Genomic DNA, 17925 nt, shown 5'->3' with positions numbered 1-17925 from the left:
TTTCTTTGTGAACTCTGCAAGGGTTTGTAGAATGAGGGTGGGAGAAAGCAAAATAAATACTACCTAAATAGGCCTTGAATTGCTAGTTTTCTATGCTCTTGAAGCAAATAATCTGAAAAAGCCAAATGGAAGACCAAATAGTGTCTTTGGAGTTCCTGAGCTAAAATACTAAATGCTAAAAACAAAACAAAACAAAAAACATAAAACAGTTACTGGTTACTGGCTTATATTTGGATGCTTACTTTTATTGCTGTTTTAAGGATTAGTACTCAACTTGACTGTTCAGGGTTCTGTGTATCCTACAAGTCTACTAAACGTTAAAATGAAGCTTTAAGAACTGCACCTTTAAGAAGCAGCAAGTCTAACTCAGACATTTGTACCAATTCCTCAATCACCAATTTGTTATTTAATAAGAATATCTGCAGTTTGGTGTTTCAGCAGAAGGGCCTGACAGATTCAAAGTACAAATCAAATTAATAAGCTTTTGTAACAACTGACAGAATTCTGTGAATATTGCATTTTGCTGCTTTCAGGTGAATCTTTAATTTGTTATTCTTTCTTCTAACCCTTATAACGTTTAATAGTTGCAACGCTGTCTTTTGGGAGTTGAGCCATTTGGACAATATTAAAGTGGTTGCACTAACAAAAAGGGAACTAAAATAGGGATTTCAGATGAGTCACAATCGATGGTAAATGACAGATCAAGCTGTTACTGCATTTCCTTTCATGTTTCTGTAGGCATCTAAATATAAAACGTTAAGTTACAAAGAAAGGGCCCTTGTTCAACAAGCACCTTGCATAGCTGCTACACCTGCTACTGAAACCGACAGAAAATAGACACAATTCAGTTTGGATCTTTGGCTGAAGAATGCAAGTGGCACGCAGTTACAAACTTCAGCTGTTCGCATGCTGTACTTCCATGCAGCTATCTGCATTAGACAATTCAATCTTTCTTCTGTCAGAAAAAATCCCCAACACGTGACAAAGCATCCTGCAAAATGCAAAGGAAGTCATTAACTCCATCCCTTCATTTGGCCTGCAAGGCAAAGGTTCTCTTGCTCAGCTGACATCCAAAGAATTTTCCAAGGGGGCACCTACTTACAGAGTTTCATGCAGAAATCTCACAGAGAAGTATTTATGGCAGTACCCCCCAGTGCTGCCCATTTGCTGGGGGTCACCTATACAACAGGCTCCTACAGCTCATCCTAACCTTTCCTGTGCAGGTAAGACACGGGGCTTGACAATGTTAAATCTGCCCAGGAAAAATGATGAAGTTGATGACCCCAGAAAGCAATACCAACTGTCCAGATGCAGCAGAGTCAAAGGGCACTGATCTGTCATACGTGGTTTATGCTAGCAGGGGACAGAGCCCACAGTGTATTATACTGAGGAACACGTGAATGCAGTGGGGGGTGAAGGGGGGGCTAACAGAGCTGACTTAGAACGGTGCTGATCCAACCTCAGGCTTTGCCCTTGGTCACAACTGGCCAAAGTCATCGTCTTTTTCAGAATTTCTTTATCCATGTTTGAAAATGTCAACACACAATACAGTAAGTCTCTGCTCAGAAGAGGGTCAGGACTCCCAGACTTAAAGGATGGTGATGTACCACTTGTCTGTCCTTTCTGGGCTTCTGACCATTTGGGTTTCACTTCTGCAATTGCCACGTTCCTCCTGGAAGCTACTACTACAAGGAAAAGAAAAGGGGGTGGGGGAAGGAGAGACAGCAGGAGACACGCAGTGCTACGAGCTGTGGCAGCAAAAAAACAGTCCCAGCCACTGAAGCGGTAGCCAGGTAAAGCCATCTGAAGTCTGTTCGGTGCTCTGCCTCCTACTTTTGGTCCAGTGCTAGTGGTTACATAAGGACCGATGGGAATCTGAGTGGTCTGATTTCTTTTAAAGCCCTTCAAAGACAGTAAGAGGAGAGGGGGAAAAAGGGGGAGCGAGGAGGTACCCATCAGTTTTTCCAGTTTTTCTGATAACCAGCTCACTCATGACGCAGCCACGAATAAAAAAAAAAAAACAGCGACATTTTTTATACATCTAAGCGTCATGAAAAACAAATTTAAAACAGAACTGCGCCAATGCAATCCCTCACTCGCTCAGCAGCCTTTGAAAAGAACAGAGGGAATTTCTACAAAGGCTCAGAGCTGGAGCTCGGAGGACTGCTCCTTTCTTCTGCTGCACCCCCCCCCACGTTCGGGCTGTTCATTACCCTGATTCAATCGGGTGACACATCTGACACAGCCCCTTGTAAAAACTTGAGCACCGGAGTCAGTGGGATAATGGAAGGCAGCAGAGGCGGCGGGAGGAACAGCAGCTTGATTTCATAGAATGGACTGAAATGAAAAAAATAGCCAGGAGATGCAAACAAAGAGCCGAGCAAGGGGGACGGGGTGTTAATTTAAGCAGACAGCTCCGTAATTAGTCAGACTGATTCAAAGCCAGTTAAATGGACCTTGCAGTATAGATTCACAAAATGATTTCTCTCAGCGAAGAATGTCAAAAGTAAATTGCATTTCTTCGCTGATGACTTTGATTTTGTTTGCATATGCATAATGCCTAGTCCAATTTAACAGGCAGCATCACGCCGTGGCCCCGAGGAAGGGACCCAGCTGAGGTCGTGCAGCCTGGTCACCGAGTACACGAAGACCAGAACCACGCGGGATGCAAAAACGAACGCTAATGTTTTTTTTATTTACTCTTTCTGTTTTGACAGGACCTCTTTCTAATCCCCTTTAAAAATCACTGCAGTGATTTTAAGCCTTGATCTCCCGGAGCAGATGCAGTCCGCTCCCCACCCAGCACAGCAGCAAAAACTGACCAATAGCTGAACCGGCGCTGCTGCGCGCCTTGGACCGCAGACAGCTCTGCTTTCTGCGCGTTCTGCCTGCAGGGAAAAGAGCAAGTTTGGGACTGGCACGCAATGAAAACACAGAGCTGAAGTATTTCACACTGCACAGTACCTGAGGACTCGGCTACCTGCTTCCCATCGGTGCTAATCCCACCCGGTTTGTAAATCTGTATCCTGCAAGCCGCTCCTCTTCCCATGAGCCACACAGAAGGTCCTGCGAGAGCTACTCAGATGAAGAAAACATCTGAAATTCTGATGGCTCTCTGAACTCTACTTTGACAATGTGAAGAGCAGCTCGTTCCCTGGAGGAATGGCAAATTAATATTTCTTGCACAGACTTGACAGTCTGCAGGCTGCTCTCTTTGCACGGGGCCATGCAAAAGCGTTCCCGAGCACTGCAGCCAGCCTGGGACCGGCTGTTCCCTTGCTACTCCTTGCTACAATGAAGTTTGGTTTTCTATGAGCTGCTCCCAGTGAATAATAAGCATCTCCTGAGAAGTCAGGGCCCTAAGGAAGGCTGAAGTGAGAGCAGGAGTGACATGGGGTGGGAGGGATGTAATGCCTTTGTTTGCCAAGCCGTAGCTGACATGAGCTGGGCATCCACAGTGCTGGCTTTGTGTGCCTCACCTTGCCACCCCTGGTGGTAACTCAAATGGCAAACCATGAGTTTTTAAACGATTTAACAGAAACCAGGAGCAGCCCATCAAGTAGAGGGCAGGAACTTCTCCGGGACCAGGGCTGTCCCAGCAAACAGGAAAGCCCACGCCACGTCTCCTTACCTTTTCCACAAAGAATGTCAGAGAGGCCAGGGCGAACAGTGGCACATCAGGGGAGAAGGAAAACCAAGGACAAAAAGCCAACCCTGCTGCTCTGATGCCTGCTGCCACACCCTGACATTTTTCTCCCCACGGCAAACATTTTCTATCCCCAGCTTCTCCTGCTGGAAAAGAGAATTACTCCCCAGCGTTTCATTGCTCCAAGATCCTTTTTTTCCTCCTCCTTTGATCATTCCTTAATATAATCTTTCCAGTGATGGTCTCCATAGGACAAAGACTTTAATCATGCAATTTAGATATGAATAATCAGCCTCGAGGTACGCAAAACCCTCATCTTAATTCCTTTTCTTTTCCTATCCTAAAACTAAATGAAACTTAAATTTCAGGAGGCAAAGATAAATGACTTGTTTTATGGAAAAAGAAGCAAGGCTTATTTCCCAATCCAAACTGATGTTTTTGTTGACTACTCAAAAACTGGCCATTGCCAGCTGAGAGACACGTGGGCCAGAGATAAATCTCTTCTGGTTACTCAGGATTGCTTGGCCAAGGAACAGTCTGCCAGAAAACAGCACACCTAGACTAAAAGTACATGCTGCATTTTCTGGGAGCATACAAGGTGGCATTTTGCTGCTTAGCTAGGAAGTTGTTTATAAAGTGGCAGAAGAGAGAGTCCAGAGGTTTTCCTCAGGTTATGGGAAAAAGTACATCGCCACAATATCAAAAAGCTGGAGAGACTGATCCAGAATAACCCTTCTAGAAGCATCTTCCTAAAATCACAGGAGGGGAAGAAAGCCCTGAGCATCTGTGAATCAACTTAGAGAATGTTGAGTATGGAACACAGAATTAAACTGTGGTCTCTAATTTCTCCTTGTGTTATTACAGACTGGATTTCTGCTTTGGTTTGATTCGACTCGTGCCCAATGCACCCCTTTTACTGCTCTTCCTGTCTCAAGTACTTGGCACGGTCATTACTCCCAGAAGACAGAGTAGAGCAAAATATTTCTACAGTCAAGGCAGGTCTACCATCTAGGTGACCCCGCTCTCAGTTACCCCATTCTTGCTAGCAGTATAGCACTATTTATTGCATGCTAAAACTTGAAGAAAGGACCTCACCCGTAAGGCAGAAGGGCATTTTTGGAAGGCTACAGGCCAGCTGCAGCTGCTACTTGCAAGTAAAAATTACCCACAACAGGGTTAATGTGAGCCCAGGAGAGCTGCACAGCAGCCACAGTGCTACTGAGGGTGGCTGGAGCTGATGGTATTTTGAAAACTCTTTCCTTGGGGACTAGGGGAGAACAGGCTGAAGGATGGTGATTCTTCGGTAGAAATGAAAAAAGCCCAGCTTTCAGCAAGCAAATGCTGAAAGTAATGGGATTCTCTGTGAGTTATGAATTTTAAACACTTCTATAAGCTCTGCTGTTTCCAGCTGGATATGAGCTCTTCCGATTGAATAGGAATGAGGGAGGTTTTGGAGAACTGCTCTTTTTGTTTTCCTAAGTTTCCCTCGCTCACCTCTAGCTCATCTTTAGATTCTTTTTCAAATGTGCTGAAAGCTCTTGTGAGTCTTGCACAAGCCATCAGGCAGATACCAGTTTGCACCAGTGGAAAGGAGAAAAACTCAAGCTCTAGCTTAAGACAAAGAGAAATTTCCTAACATTCCAGTCGTGCTTTAGAAGACCCAATTTCATTGCCTATAATCAAAAGGAAATGAATTGATCAAGGCACACTGATAGACTGAAAAGATTCAGATTTCCCTCAACATTTGTTTCTCTGCTACATGCCACCTCCTCTCCTCCCTGGAAGGAGACTCTTCCAAAAGCTAACCCCCTTCTGCACGTTGTCTGTTACCATCCCAAAATGGTTTAGGCTGTATGGAAAACGGCAGCCTGCAGCTAGCTTAAAGCAATGCTATTGTAGCAAGCAGACAGGATTGGGAAAGTTACTAAAAACAAACAAGCAAACAAAAAACACTGAAATAGTTCAATATAAACAGCTTTGTTCTATAGAAGTGCAAAACAAGCATTACATGCAATTCAGCTGTGCACTGCATAAATGCAACCAAAATCTCCCTTCCTTCTGTGCTGTAACACTTCGCTCTGCAGAGGTCTGTACATTACCCAAAGAGTCAGATGTCCCAGGGAAAAAGGACTGTTGAGTAGTGTTAAAAAGTTCAGTCAATTACCAATGTTAGAGCTACCTATCCAGGAGGAAATAATGGACAGGGCCTGGAGGCAGTGGGATCAGCCATGGAACTTTTTGCACAAAAGGAAATTTCTGTGAAATAATTAGTCTCTGGTTATGAGACTCAGTCTGAGGTTTCTTCTCTAATAAGTCCTATTTTATCAATTTACATATAAACGCACATGGTAATTAACTAGGTAAGGTTTCCTTGTATGAATAACACGATAAAATGGCTGTGCTGTACAGAAATACGACCTACATGAAAAATAACCAGGGGAAGGGGTTACTGCCAGAGAGCCCAGCTGCTACATCCATGGGATGGGGAGTGCTTGTTTTGATTATCCAACTAAATTGCAATGGATGTAAAAATCCTGTATGTGCTACATTTTTGTGCTCAAATTCCTAACAGGATTGCTGCCTGTCATGGTGAAGCACACAGCTGAAGCCAACAGCTCTCACTTCCAGTGCCATCTGAGCAGCAGGGACTCTTCTCTGCATATAGCTTACCCAGACACACGAGTAGCATTTCTACTGATACGAGAAGTCTTGTGGAGGTCTAGGAGGAGCTAAGATCCAAACCTTCCGCAAAAGCTGGTGCAAACATGTAAAGAAAGGTGACACCGAACAAAGGATGAGAGAGCCTTACTCACCTATCAGTGAATTCAGAGAAGAGTAAGAGCTGACTCGTCTCATCTTGTCAATAGTCTCAAACGACAGGATATACTCTTCATTTTCAGGGCTGCCCAAGGTGCTGCTAGCACTGCTGCTGGTGCTGAGATTCCCAGGAGAAAATGCAACAGAACTTCCCGCTGCCAAAAGAAAAAAGGACAGATGCTTAAACAGGAACTGGGGAAGAGAACAATTTTTACCCAGGCATAACAGCATTTGTGAATTCTACAACCCTCTGTGAAAGTGTAGGCAAATCCACAAAGTCTCCTTTTAAAAACTGAATGTTTAAATACAGAGTAAGCACCAAGGGGTCATAAATGATTCAGTTAAAAATCCACGTATGTCAGGAAGTCGGAAGACACCTTTTTAGTCACCAGACACTTCAAAAAAAGTCAAAAAAAATTGAAATAGGAGAGTGCTCCTCATCTAACCCCTTGGAGCTGTCAGCTGGATAATCTGGGCAAAAATGTTAGTTTCAGTTCAGATTGGTTTGCACATGGTAGCTTGCATGGTAGCACATGGAAGTGAAAAAAGAAGTGGTATAGGAAAATGACAGAATTTTCAAATCTCTCTTACATTCTTCATTCAGGCTGAGGTTCTGCAAGGACTTGTTCAGGTTCCTGGCTGTGGTAACTGCTCGGATGTTTCCGTAAGAGCTGACAGACCGCAGCCTCGGTGTACATGGACCATCTCGCACCGGGGTCAAACTCCCACCCTCTGCGGATGCAAAATTTAGCAATTACAAATGCAACCAGAGAGACCATAGACTGTTGGCAGATTCCCAGCAAATAAATCGCTCAAATATTACCAGTACAAACAGAACTCAGCCATTGCCCGTTATGTTAAAACAGAACGAGGTACGACAGGCTCCTCCCTGAACATAATCAGTAAGGACTGTGTTTCTCTATTGTTTAAGCTGTGACTTTGTTACATCCAATAAAACCAGGTGAGCCGAGCCTTGCCAGTGCCTGCAGACTACCCAGAGAGATACGACGACTCTTCTCTCCAGGTCGGTGCTGGGCCACTGCCCAGATACTGTGCTAGGACAGGCTGCTACAGCAGGCGCCATTTAGGAGATGGCATTTGCTTGCTTCTGCTCATTAAAACTCTGGAAAATGTTTTCATTATGAAGGGTTATGAAAATCCTGTTTTCCTGACCAAATTTCAGACCTGGTTTCAACCTGTATTTCATCCGTGACCTGGATAATTAAAATTTCCCAAACTTTTTCATTTTCATTGCTGAATACACACACAGTACCATGACTTCAGAACAGCTACTTCATTTCAATGCGGAGGTGGCTGCATTATGGTACTGAGGCAATGCTTCCAGTGCATCCTACTTATAAAGTACTTTGGGATCATTCTGGATAAGAAAAAGCACTATATAAACTATAAATAATGATTATTTCCTGCAGCCAAAAAAGATAAATGTGAAGAAGCTCATTTTCTAATACGTTTAATTTATTCAGACAATGTGGAGATTAAACTACTCCTTGCAGAGACAACACATGCTCGTCTCCAAGCTTCTGTTGCAGCAGTCCCATTATCTTTGATGATTTCCAAGGTTAATATAAGAAAAATATGAAGTCAGCATTAACTTCACTTGGGCTTTTCATTTCCTATATAAAGCCATACACACAACAAAAGTTTGGGACCACAGACACAAAACATGAAGTTCTTGACTGCTTCTCATCTGGTGCTTTAGAGTAGCAAGAAATACGTCTGTGTCGTTGTTCTGTGCTGTGGCTTCTTATTAGCCCCATTAGGTCAACATGAAGCTGAAATTTCACATATAATTTGAGAGAAGTCTGGTAAGCCTGTGTACCAACCATACTTCGGTTTTGATCTGAAGGGAATCTCTTTGAATTTGGTAAGGTGTTCAGTCTCCACAACTTTTTAGTGAGCTCTAGGTATCTTTTAGCTGAGAGCACATTTCTCCAAGATAAATATATTACAGTGCTACGCACCATGTCATTCAAATTTGTAGCAATGGTGTTGTTTGACAATTCACCACCAGCATTAATTTCACTGTGTTGGGCAAACTACTCAGGTAACATTCTCAAGCACTAACAGGCTGCAGGTTTCCTGTCCATAAAGACAAAACCCACAAACCTGTGGCAGCTGGAGAAGGGAGAGGGTAATTCTTCTCTTCTTCCATGAACTGCAAGGCAACGGTGCAGAAATTGCTCTCATACTGAACCACCAGGTGACTCAAAGCCACCACCAGTTCCTATGGAAAGAGCAGAAGAAAACAGGTATTTCATTGTTATATAGATCAGAAATAACATACGAAAGGAAAAGGCAGAACAATATGGTCATTATTACTGATATTATTGGATGGACCTCCAGACTAACACTAAGAAAATGTAGAAACAACCAACAGCAATTGCTCTTTGCTGTTTGGCCCCACGCTGAATCCCACAGCCAGCTTTGCAATGACCTGCCATATCAGCAGCTAACGTGAGGACGATGCTGCATACCCACAAAGGATCGAGACAACTCATTCTCATCAGTGCAATGCAGAAACCTTGAATTATCGGGGTAGGGAGGGTAGAGATGGTGAGGTTCAGGCCCTCCAATGGACAGCATTTGCTATGCTTTTGGAATGAGCAAACAGGAGAGGTGAAGATCTGGCATTGATTGCTGTTCTCTGTTCAGGAGACTAATCTCCAAAATAGAGATTTATGAATCTCAAAGAGCGTACAGTGTGACATGCAGTTCTCTCTTTAATTAAACTGATAAATGCTGGAAAAGACAACCAAAATGAATCCTCACAATGCTGGTGACTACTTGTCAGGGTATTGATGTTCCACAGTTCAGCAAACGCAAGTTTTAGGACACCAAACTACATCCCATCAAAAGCAACCTAAAACATCAAATGTACCATTGTTGTACAACGGTGTGGCAGAAAATAATTCTCCAGGACCTGAGGTATTACTTGTAACCATTCTGTCATCCCTCCTTATGGTTTCTAAAAGCAAGAAGATCTTTTTACAAGCTCTCACATTCTCTCTGCAGTACTCTTACTTCCCTCTTCTCTTCCTCCCTAGGACTGTCACAAACTCCATGTTTCTAACAATACATTACCGTTTCACTTAAAACCTGAGATCCTGTAATGTAAGATTTTGCAATCAAAACAGAAACCAACAGAAGAGCATTAACAGAGTAGTTGCTTAACCAGAATTCTCAGGGTTTTGTCCACCTGAAAAAGTCTTCAGTGTAACTCCTTCCATATCTCTGTTATTGCATTCCCTTTAAATTCAAAGAACAAACACCACCACACAAAAATGCACAGCCAGGAAATAAAAATGCCCACAAAACCCTGAGATTGTTACTGCTGCGTTAGACATTTGTCTAATTGAATAAATTATCAAAATCAGAGGTCCACTGTTAAAAAGCAGAAACACCTTGATCTGAATGACAATCTTGTCAACTACTGGACTCCGTGATTTAATAGACACTAGTTATATTATTCCTTTCAGTGGACTCCTTACATTGCACTATTAAATGAAACATCACAGTACATGCACTGAAAAAGGGCGAGAAGATGAACCAACATCCCAGTGTGCTCCTGCACGCTGCCATCCTGCACTGAGCAGGCAGCCCAAACGATGTGGTCGGCGTGCTTGTTGCTTCTCAGCAGGAACCAAAGCTAAAAGCCTTCACAACGAACCAGAGGCTTTGAAATGAGTCTGATTCATTAAAAAGTCTATTCAATAATGCACTCTGATTCAGCACGGTGCAGAGCTCACCAGCACAAATCCACCGAACTCCTGCACCGCCAGCCCCCTCCCTACCTTTCTAACCATGGGGCTGCCGTCGTTGATGAGCTGGGCCAGCATCATCGCCACGTTGTGGTCGATGGTGGTGGAGTGGTCGGTCCGCTCAGCTGAGTTGCCCACGAACGTTCCCAGTGCAAAGACTGCAGCACAGCGAACCTGCGAGACGCAAGCATTCATTATTATTTTTCTCTTGGTTCCAGCCTGGAGCTTACCATTGGGATGTTTTTTCCTCACGAATGGCATCTCTGGAAACCGAGGCTACTGTGTCAGGTAAATAGTGAGGGCTAAATGGAAGCCCACAGAGACTAAGAACCAAAACAGGTTCATCAAAGCACTGACTTTTAAGTATTCACAGATGAAGGAGTACATTTAATTTCCCAGAATACTCGGTGACCTTCCCCTGGGTGATTTTTCCAGTTGACACTGCACAGAATATTAATTAATAGGAATAAGGTACACTGGGAGTTACTGTTGGCATGTGGATCTCTTTAATAACAGCGCTGAACTACAGTCTTCAGATAAGGGCATACAAAAAGGTAGCAGAAAATGGGAAAAGGGAAAGGAGAAAATACAGCAGCTCAAATCTGGGCAAATTTTGCCAGATCACACAAAGAACAGAGGGATCAGATGGCTTACAGCTTGCCTTGGCAGACTGAAAACAGTGGGGATACAGCATAACCAGTGAGTGCAGAATGTGCTTCACAAAGCAGAAACGATCACTCAGCTCCCCAAACAGAGCTGCAGATGTGTTGTAAAGACAGGTGAACCTGATTACCGAATAAATATGGTTTATAAAATGGGGGAAAGATTAGGCAAGAGAAAGGAGATTGAGGATACAGGACAGAAGACTGAATGTAAAAGGGAATCCAATCTTTAATCACTGCAAGTCAGCACTGGCGTTTATCTCCAGGCTTACTTCTCCCACGTGCACTGTAATTTCACTGGGGTCTGACAGGCTCTGTCAATCACAGGCATGCTCTGCACAAGAATCTCTTCTCTCTTGGAGAGTTGGTCACAAGGGTAAAACACATTCAATTAAAGATGTACTTTCACACATACCGGGAGGAGAACAGTTTTCATACTCAGATAAAAAAGATTAGAGGGTTTTTTGAAACACACGGTGAGCTTTGGGACCACATTTTTAAAATGCCTCTGATATGCCAAGAAGCAAAAAAAGGTGGTGTCTCCTATCGCCAGCTCCAAGATTTTGAGACTTTTGGGCTGTAGGAACAGCCCCTGCATTTCTTTTAGTTGCTTCTCTCACAGGGCTTGTATGATTTGAACCATCTTGAAGAAACAGTGATAAGATCTTTCTTTGAACCAGACACAATCATGAAGCTCTTGAAGGCCCTGGTTTTCTGAGTACTTCTGCAGCCTGCTTTCAGAGGTCTGACAACTTGGCTGTTGTTTATTTAAAAAGCTGGATTTTTACCTCTGGGATTGGATCAGAGAGGAGACTGTAGAGCTTTTCATGAGCGCTGTCTCTCACACCACACCACCTGGCTGAGTCAAAGTTCTGCCAAATCCGTCCTAAACAAATGGCTACCCATTGACGCAGAAGAGGATGTGGATCGTTTAACTGTTCCAGGCAAATAGCAATCAGGTTTCCTTGAAGGCAGGCTTCCTAAAACACAAATCAATGCAATTTATTTTGGTTGACATCTTCCCATCTCATCATCAGCAAAGAAGATTATTTCTGAAATAGACAGGAAAGCAAGAGAAAATAATTATTCCTTGGTCATATACTCATTTTGTTCCAAAATACCATTTGGAAGGAGCATAAAGGGAAGGTCAACTACACGCTGTTATAGCTAGCTAAACAGTTCAGCATTAGAAATACTTCCTGTATTATTTAAAGCTTGTTTTTTCCTCTTTGGAAATACTCCTTGCACCTGTCAGAGCCCTAAGGTTTATGGCTCATTCCATACACTCTTCCCAAGAACTTTATCACAGCCATCAAGTTTCCACTCGACAGCACCTAGGCACTATTTCTTTAGCAGCGTGGCAGTGTAGTGCCTGGAGGGCTGGTTGCTCAGTGACTTGTGTCCTTAACCTCCGCGTCCAGGTGCCGCGTCCATAATGTGTTTGTCACACCTCCAGGTCAATTTTTCTTTTATTCCACCAAAAAATAATGTAAAGCAACCTTCTATTTCCCTGTTCAGGGTTGTGCATTAATGCAAGCCAGGACATTTTTATCAAAGGAAAGGCACAAAGCAGAGAACAAATAGGAGAGACAATGAAAGGAAAAAGGATGTTGGGACTCACCTGTCCTGTGTTGTAGTTGTTAACAATTACAGCCAGAATAAAAGCAGTCATTGTCCTGTGTTCAGCCTTAAAACAATATACAACTAATTGTTATCTGGAAAACAGGTCAGAGCACAACTACATTCCACGCTTTCTGAAACATGCGATAGAAACTGCACTCAGAATGATCTCATTAAAAGAGCAAGAGAGGAGAGAGAACTGGAATTTTCTTGTCACCCAGCCCTGTCATACGCCTCAGACACTTGATAAACTTGTATCCTCAGGCTGCCAATATGATCCTCCCAACCAACCTCCGTGTATTGTTCTGGAGGAGGCATACAAATATTCATTACAGGAAACCACACAAAAAAAAAACTTCTGCAGAGTGAATTACGAAAGTTACAGGGAAATTGGACTGCCTCTGCACCCAGCCCCCAGAAACCCACAGCTCCCATCTTCACCCCTGAGTAATCTGGGCTTAAATAGCTTCACACAAATTTGGCTGTCTCCATCACGCAACTTGGCACTAGCATTTTTAATTCCCCAGTTGCTGACTCCACGGCTCAGCTCTGACTGCGGTAGAGCAGCAGGTCTCACCGTAGCTGGAGGTGGGAGGCAGCCCTACCTGAGCACCAGCTGCATCAGAACAGCAACATTTAAGCCCCGACAAGCTAAGCAAATGCTAGAAGAGTCTGAATAAAGATGACTTGTCCTTACTGGCATATAAGGATCTGCCAAAACTGAAAGGAAATACTTGTGACCGTTGTCCTTCACAAGGTCAGCTTGGCATGACTGAAAAACGAGACAGAGACAAAGGAAAAAAAACAATGAGTACATTAACATAAAAGTATGTTTTCCTCCAACAATGTATGCATATTTCATGTCTTAACCATTTTTCTCAAGTCCAGTTTTCACGTGAGAAGCAAAGGAAAGAGCATCCCCTCCATCAGGGCCACGAGCAGAGCGCCCCTCGGAAGGGACAGCAGGGAAGAGAGTAACTACAGCAAGGAACCTTGGGCCAGGCACTTAAGTGACAGAAACAGTAACCAAAAATATGACCTTCTACTGAGGAAAAGAGTTAAATTTGACATTTCTGCCCCACATTATACCTCTACCAGTGTCTGAGAGCCGTCAAAGACAAAACCAAGGAGGAATCTGATTAAAAGGTGTTTTTTGTTTGTTTGTTTGTTTGTTTTTACATACCGCAAAATAACAATTCTGTAAGACAAGGTCTTCCAAAAGCTTCTGGTCTACTTCTCCACCTGCTTTCCATTCCCATGCCATGGCAATTAGCTTACCACAGATCAGATTTGCTGCTAATTGCTGCTCACTTTCTTCTAGCTGCACAGTTAGATATCTGCATAACGGGTGGAAAATCCTGCACAAGCCCCCGGGTGCCTCTTCCCCCAGGCTGGCCCCGTCTGACCTGCAGGGCTGTGGAGCTGGGGAAGCTTTGAGGTGGGTCCGGCACCTCACCCTTCTCGTCTACCTCACCCCCTGCCCAGTTACGGAAGGTGCAGCCTTCCAGTTCAGCCCTGCAGCCAGGACGTGAAGTGTATACGTGAACGTTAAAGCATCGTCTTTACAAGCAGGACAGCTCTCGGAGATGGCAGCACTGAATAAACCTGGCACGTGTTCCTTTTACAGCGACCCACGTCACTGAGCTGTTACCAGTAAACCTGCGAGGGGATGGCGAAGGAATTATTCATCCCCCGTGCTGTGCAATCCCCACCTGGGTGAGACTCTATTTTGGCAAGAAGATTTCGACTCATCGCACACACACGACTGATCTCTGCATTATTTGGTCAAATGCTGACGTGCACTGCCCCGGTACAACAGCAGCACGTAACAACGCGATCTCCTGCTACACGCAGCTGAAGCCTGCAGAGGAACTCCGCTGCCTGCTAAGCCCTGCAGGGAGGAGAATGCAGTTTTCTAGGGCAGCATCAGCAGCACACAGCCCCGATTCAACAGCTCAGCGTACACCAAGAACTTCTCCGTGCTAACACACCAACTCGGGCTTCATGTATGACACATCAGGGTCAAACCGAGAGAATGCATGCTACTAAAGTGAAAATTTAAGGGAGTAAAAACTGACTTGGCATTCAATTTCCCCTGTGACAGGGGTTCTATTGTATGCTTTATGCCAGAGACAGGATCATGTATTTTTTATCAGGCATAGGAGGTGAAGGAGGGAGCTAACTGTTGAAAGGAGAGGGGATGGCAAGACGGAGATGCAAGAGAATATTTTATTGCTGAAGGGAGTAAAGACGCTGGTTTTGGCAGACCAAATAAGCAGAGGAAATGAATTGATGCCATGCTGCAGCTACGAGAGGCTTCCCTGACTTTTGTGTAACGCTGCACAAAAAATAGGCTTCCCCCCCCCTCCACCCTCCGTTCTCAGCGGGAACGCTTTTAACTCCTCAGAAAAAAAAAAAATAAAAATCTCTTAGCTGCAATGTAGGCAGACACCAGCACAGAGAGGATGCCCGTCTTTACACCACGTTATTGTGCTGCCACTGTTGCTCCATCACCCGAGGCTCGAGGGAGAGAGGCAGCTTTAATAAAGCCAGCGCATTTACTCAAATCCTCCCTGTTTAGATCCTATTGAACAATATGGAAAGCCAACATCAGTAACACTTCTTCAAAGAATAAGCAGCTATTCTTGTGAATAACAACACAACGTGACCAAAACAAGCCACAGAGCACAGGTTTCTTCTTCCTCCCTAAAACGACATGCGTGCTGTGTAACTCGTCTCTAGAAATATCACAAGTTCCTGGAATTCAGCAGCACTGCCACAGCTGTGGGGATCCCGAGCACTGCCCTATGTGGGCAGGGAATCATCTTCCTGGAACACCTAACTTGGATATTTGTGTTAAGCAGAAGAGATGAGTTGGTAGTCACAATCCTGCTAACAAAGGTCACAAAATTTGTGTCATTATTCCTTCAAAAAGTAGGACAAATGCTTGTTTGCTATTGTCTTCAGACAATTATTTCAGGTATTCCGAAGTCTTTCTTTGCTATCCCACATTAGTAATATTTACTTCTTTCAACATTGTTTTATGTATAAGTTTGCTTTTTTTTTTTAGTCTTGCTTAAATTTCTGATTATAATCCTTAATCACAAGACGGAGAATTTTTTCTGTTTAAATTCAAGTACTTCAAATTTCGATGGTGTTGTTTAGCAAACGTTACCAACATAGCATGTGGCAAAATCTTGACCTAAACTGCATTTGCCAGTTTTATGGCTATCTACGTGTGGCAGCACATAATGCTACTCCTACACCACCCTATACCTGCCAGATACCTACAGGAGGCAACTCTGAACCTTCCCTTGTTATGCAGCTCTGCAGGTGGACTGTCTAGAAATACTCCAGCAGGCTTCAGGCAGAGCTGACTAAAGTCCTGAATGAATATCCTATGAAAAATCATCTGATTATACATGGAATTAAAGCAGATCAATCTAAATACCCCCGTGCTTATTTTCACCTACACATCACACAACCAATTCTGAGATGTGATGGTGCTATAACGTCACTGATTTGTCCTGTGATTTGTTAATGCTGAGGCACAACTCCTCGCAGGATAGCACGAGGAGGGAAGGTGCTGTCTGAAGGGATTTGGGGCACACTGCGCTGCTGTCTCACCCCACAGCACCTTCCTTCTGCCTCCCTGTCTGAGCGGGAGGATCCAGAACAGAAGCATTATCTCAGCAGGATGTTCTGCTCTCCAGGGCACTTGTGAGTCTTACATAACTTGTTCTCACTCATACCCCAGGCAAAGAGGCGTGAGCAATCAGCTCAGCTCCAGTCCTAATGAAAGTAATTTCATCAGCTCCGGTCTCCTGGAACCAAAAACAGTGCACGGTCAGGGGGTGGTGAAAGGAGGAGACAGAGCTGCTCAGGTACTGCAGGGATGAAGACTACCTGGCAGAACACCTGGACACACACACACACGTCCCCTGATGCTGGGCGATGGCTTCTGTTCTGCTAACAGCTCAGTACTGCCAGCAGGAGGAGGGAAGGCAACAGCTCCCAGCTGCATTCACACTCCCAGAGCATGCCCCTGGGGTTTTCATCCCTCTTGTGAGGCTTACGAGGTGGCCATGCCTAGGAACCTGCCTCTTGCTCTGCAGCGTGCAGGTACTGCGCTGTGCTGTGTGCAGGTCCATTTACCTTCTGGAAAAGAGGGGGCTGGGGGAAACGCAGCAGGCTGCACAATGTCAGAGAACTTGGGATGCACACAACAGCCCCACAATTATACCCTTTTTTGTTAATCTTTGCAATGCTTTGTTTCAAATGTACACGGCCAAACCTCGTGTCAGCAGGAGAGGGAAGGACACTGCTTTCTTCTCTTTTGCCAGCTATCAATACAGCAGTCTTTAGCCTCTGACACTAGGACATATTTGCTGCCTTTACGGTGCAGCAATCCAAGCAGCTGCCTGTCCCCTGCCTCGGTGACGTTCATTCCCCTTTCCTGCTGCTGCTGCCCTCTCCTCCCATCTCTCTTACACCACTTGTCTGAGGAGACAGGGAATTGAAACAATGGGAAGAAACCCAACACAGAACTGAAAAGCATTTTTGCTGTTTTGTTTTTTAAAGCGTGGCCTACCAAATGATCAGGGCAATAAAACAGAGCAAGGGAGCAATACTGATGCTGGCAGGAGAGGGCAGGGGGGAAGAGAGCACTCTCAGATTGGCTCTGCCACCAGAGACATTGAAGGATGGCGTGACACCCACGTAAATTATACATGAGCCTACTCCATAACATACCTGCGGCTGAAGTGTGAGCCATGGAGAGGCATGCATCAAAATAAGATTTTCAAGAGTAGCTCTAAGATGAATAGTTTTCATTTTCTTTGCTTTCCAAAATCCTCTTAGGATGTTAATGAAAATATATTTATAAAACTAAACCTGACAATGCTATATGAGCAGTAGGGAAAAATTCCAACAAATTCAGTATTATTCTCCAAACTGAAATGGAAGAGAGATAATAAAAATAAAAAGCAAAATAGGCAAGATCCAACTTATAAAGCTGTCTGAACTGCTTGTAGATCAGCTTATAATTGTGCCTACAATTAACTGTGTGTAGCATTCCTAATAATTTTCAAGTGCTCAACTAACTGCAACCACAAATCCTAGTCATATATATGACTACAAATGTATCTATAATTACTTATCTGCTCAATTATTTATTTAAAAAAACAAACACAAAACCCAGCACTAACAACAACAAAAAGCTAGAGCTCTGGTTAAGACCACCTTTAAAAAAAAACAGGGCTCATTTTTAAACCTTAACCTGAAGGTGACAAAATATTGTAGAGAAGACCAGAATCATGGACTTGTGATAGGAATAAAATGTCTTCTGTGGGGGATAAATACTTCTACCCCAACCATGTTCACTGCAGCAATGCACAAAGAT

The 17925-nt window shown here is 44.0% G+C and overlaps 1 protein-coding gene across 4 annotated transcripts in view; it reads right to left on the bottom strand.

Moving 5' to 3' along the window:
- RPTOR (regulatory associated protein of MTOR complex 1) overlaps positions 1-17925 on the bottom strand; it is a 135415-nt gene that overhangs the window by 38167 nt on the left and 79323 nt on the right. For all 4 annotated transcript variants that reach the window (XM_072025751.1, XM_072025750.1, XM_038165299.2 and 1 more), the window contains exons 14-20: positions 13222-13296; positions 12526-12591; positions 11693-11884; positions 10276-10416; positions 8591-8708; positions 7055-7195; positions 6460-6618 (exon numbers count right to left, since the gene is read on the bottom strand). In XM_072025751.1, the coding sequence (XP_071881852.1) occupies positions 6460-6618; positions 7055-7195; positions 8591-8708; positions 10276-10416; positions 11693-11884; positions 12526-12591; positions 13222-13296 (892 nt within the window). The remainder of the gene's footprint in view (positions 1-6459; positions 6619-7054; positions 7196-8590; positions 8709-10275; positions 10417-11692; positions 11885-12525; positions 12592-13221; positions 13297-17925) is intronic.

Source organism: Anas platyrhynchos, chromosome 19, assembly GCF_047663525.1.
Source record: "Anas platyrhynchos isolate ZD024472 breed Pekin duck chromosome 19, IASCAAS_PekinDuck_T2T, whole genome shotgun sequence".
In the NCBI taxonomy this organism is placed as follows: domain Eukaryota; kingdom Metazoa; phylum Chordata; class Aves; order Anseriformes; family Anatidae; genus Anas; species Anas platyrhynchos.
This window is presented reverse-complemented; position numbering and strand designations above follow the sequence as displayed.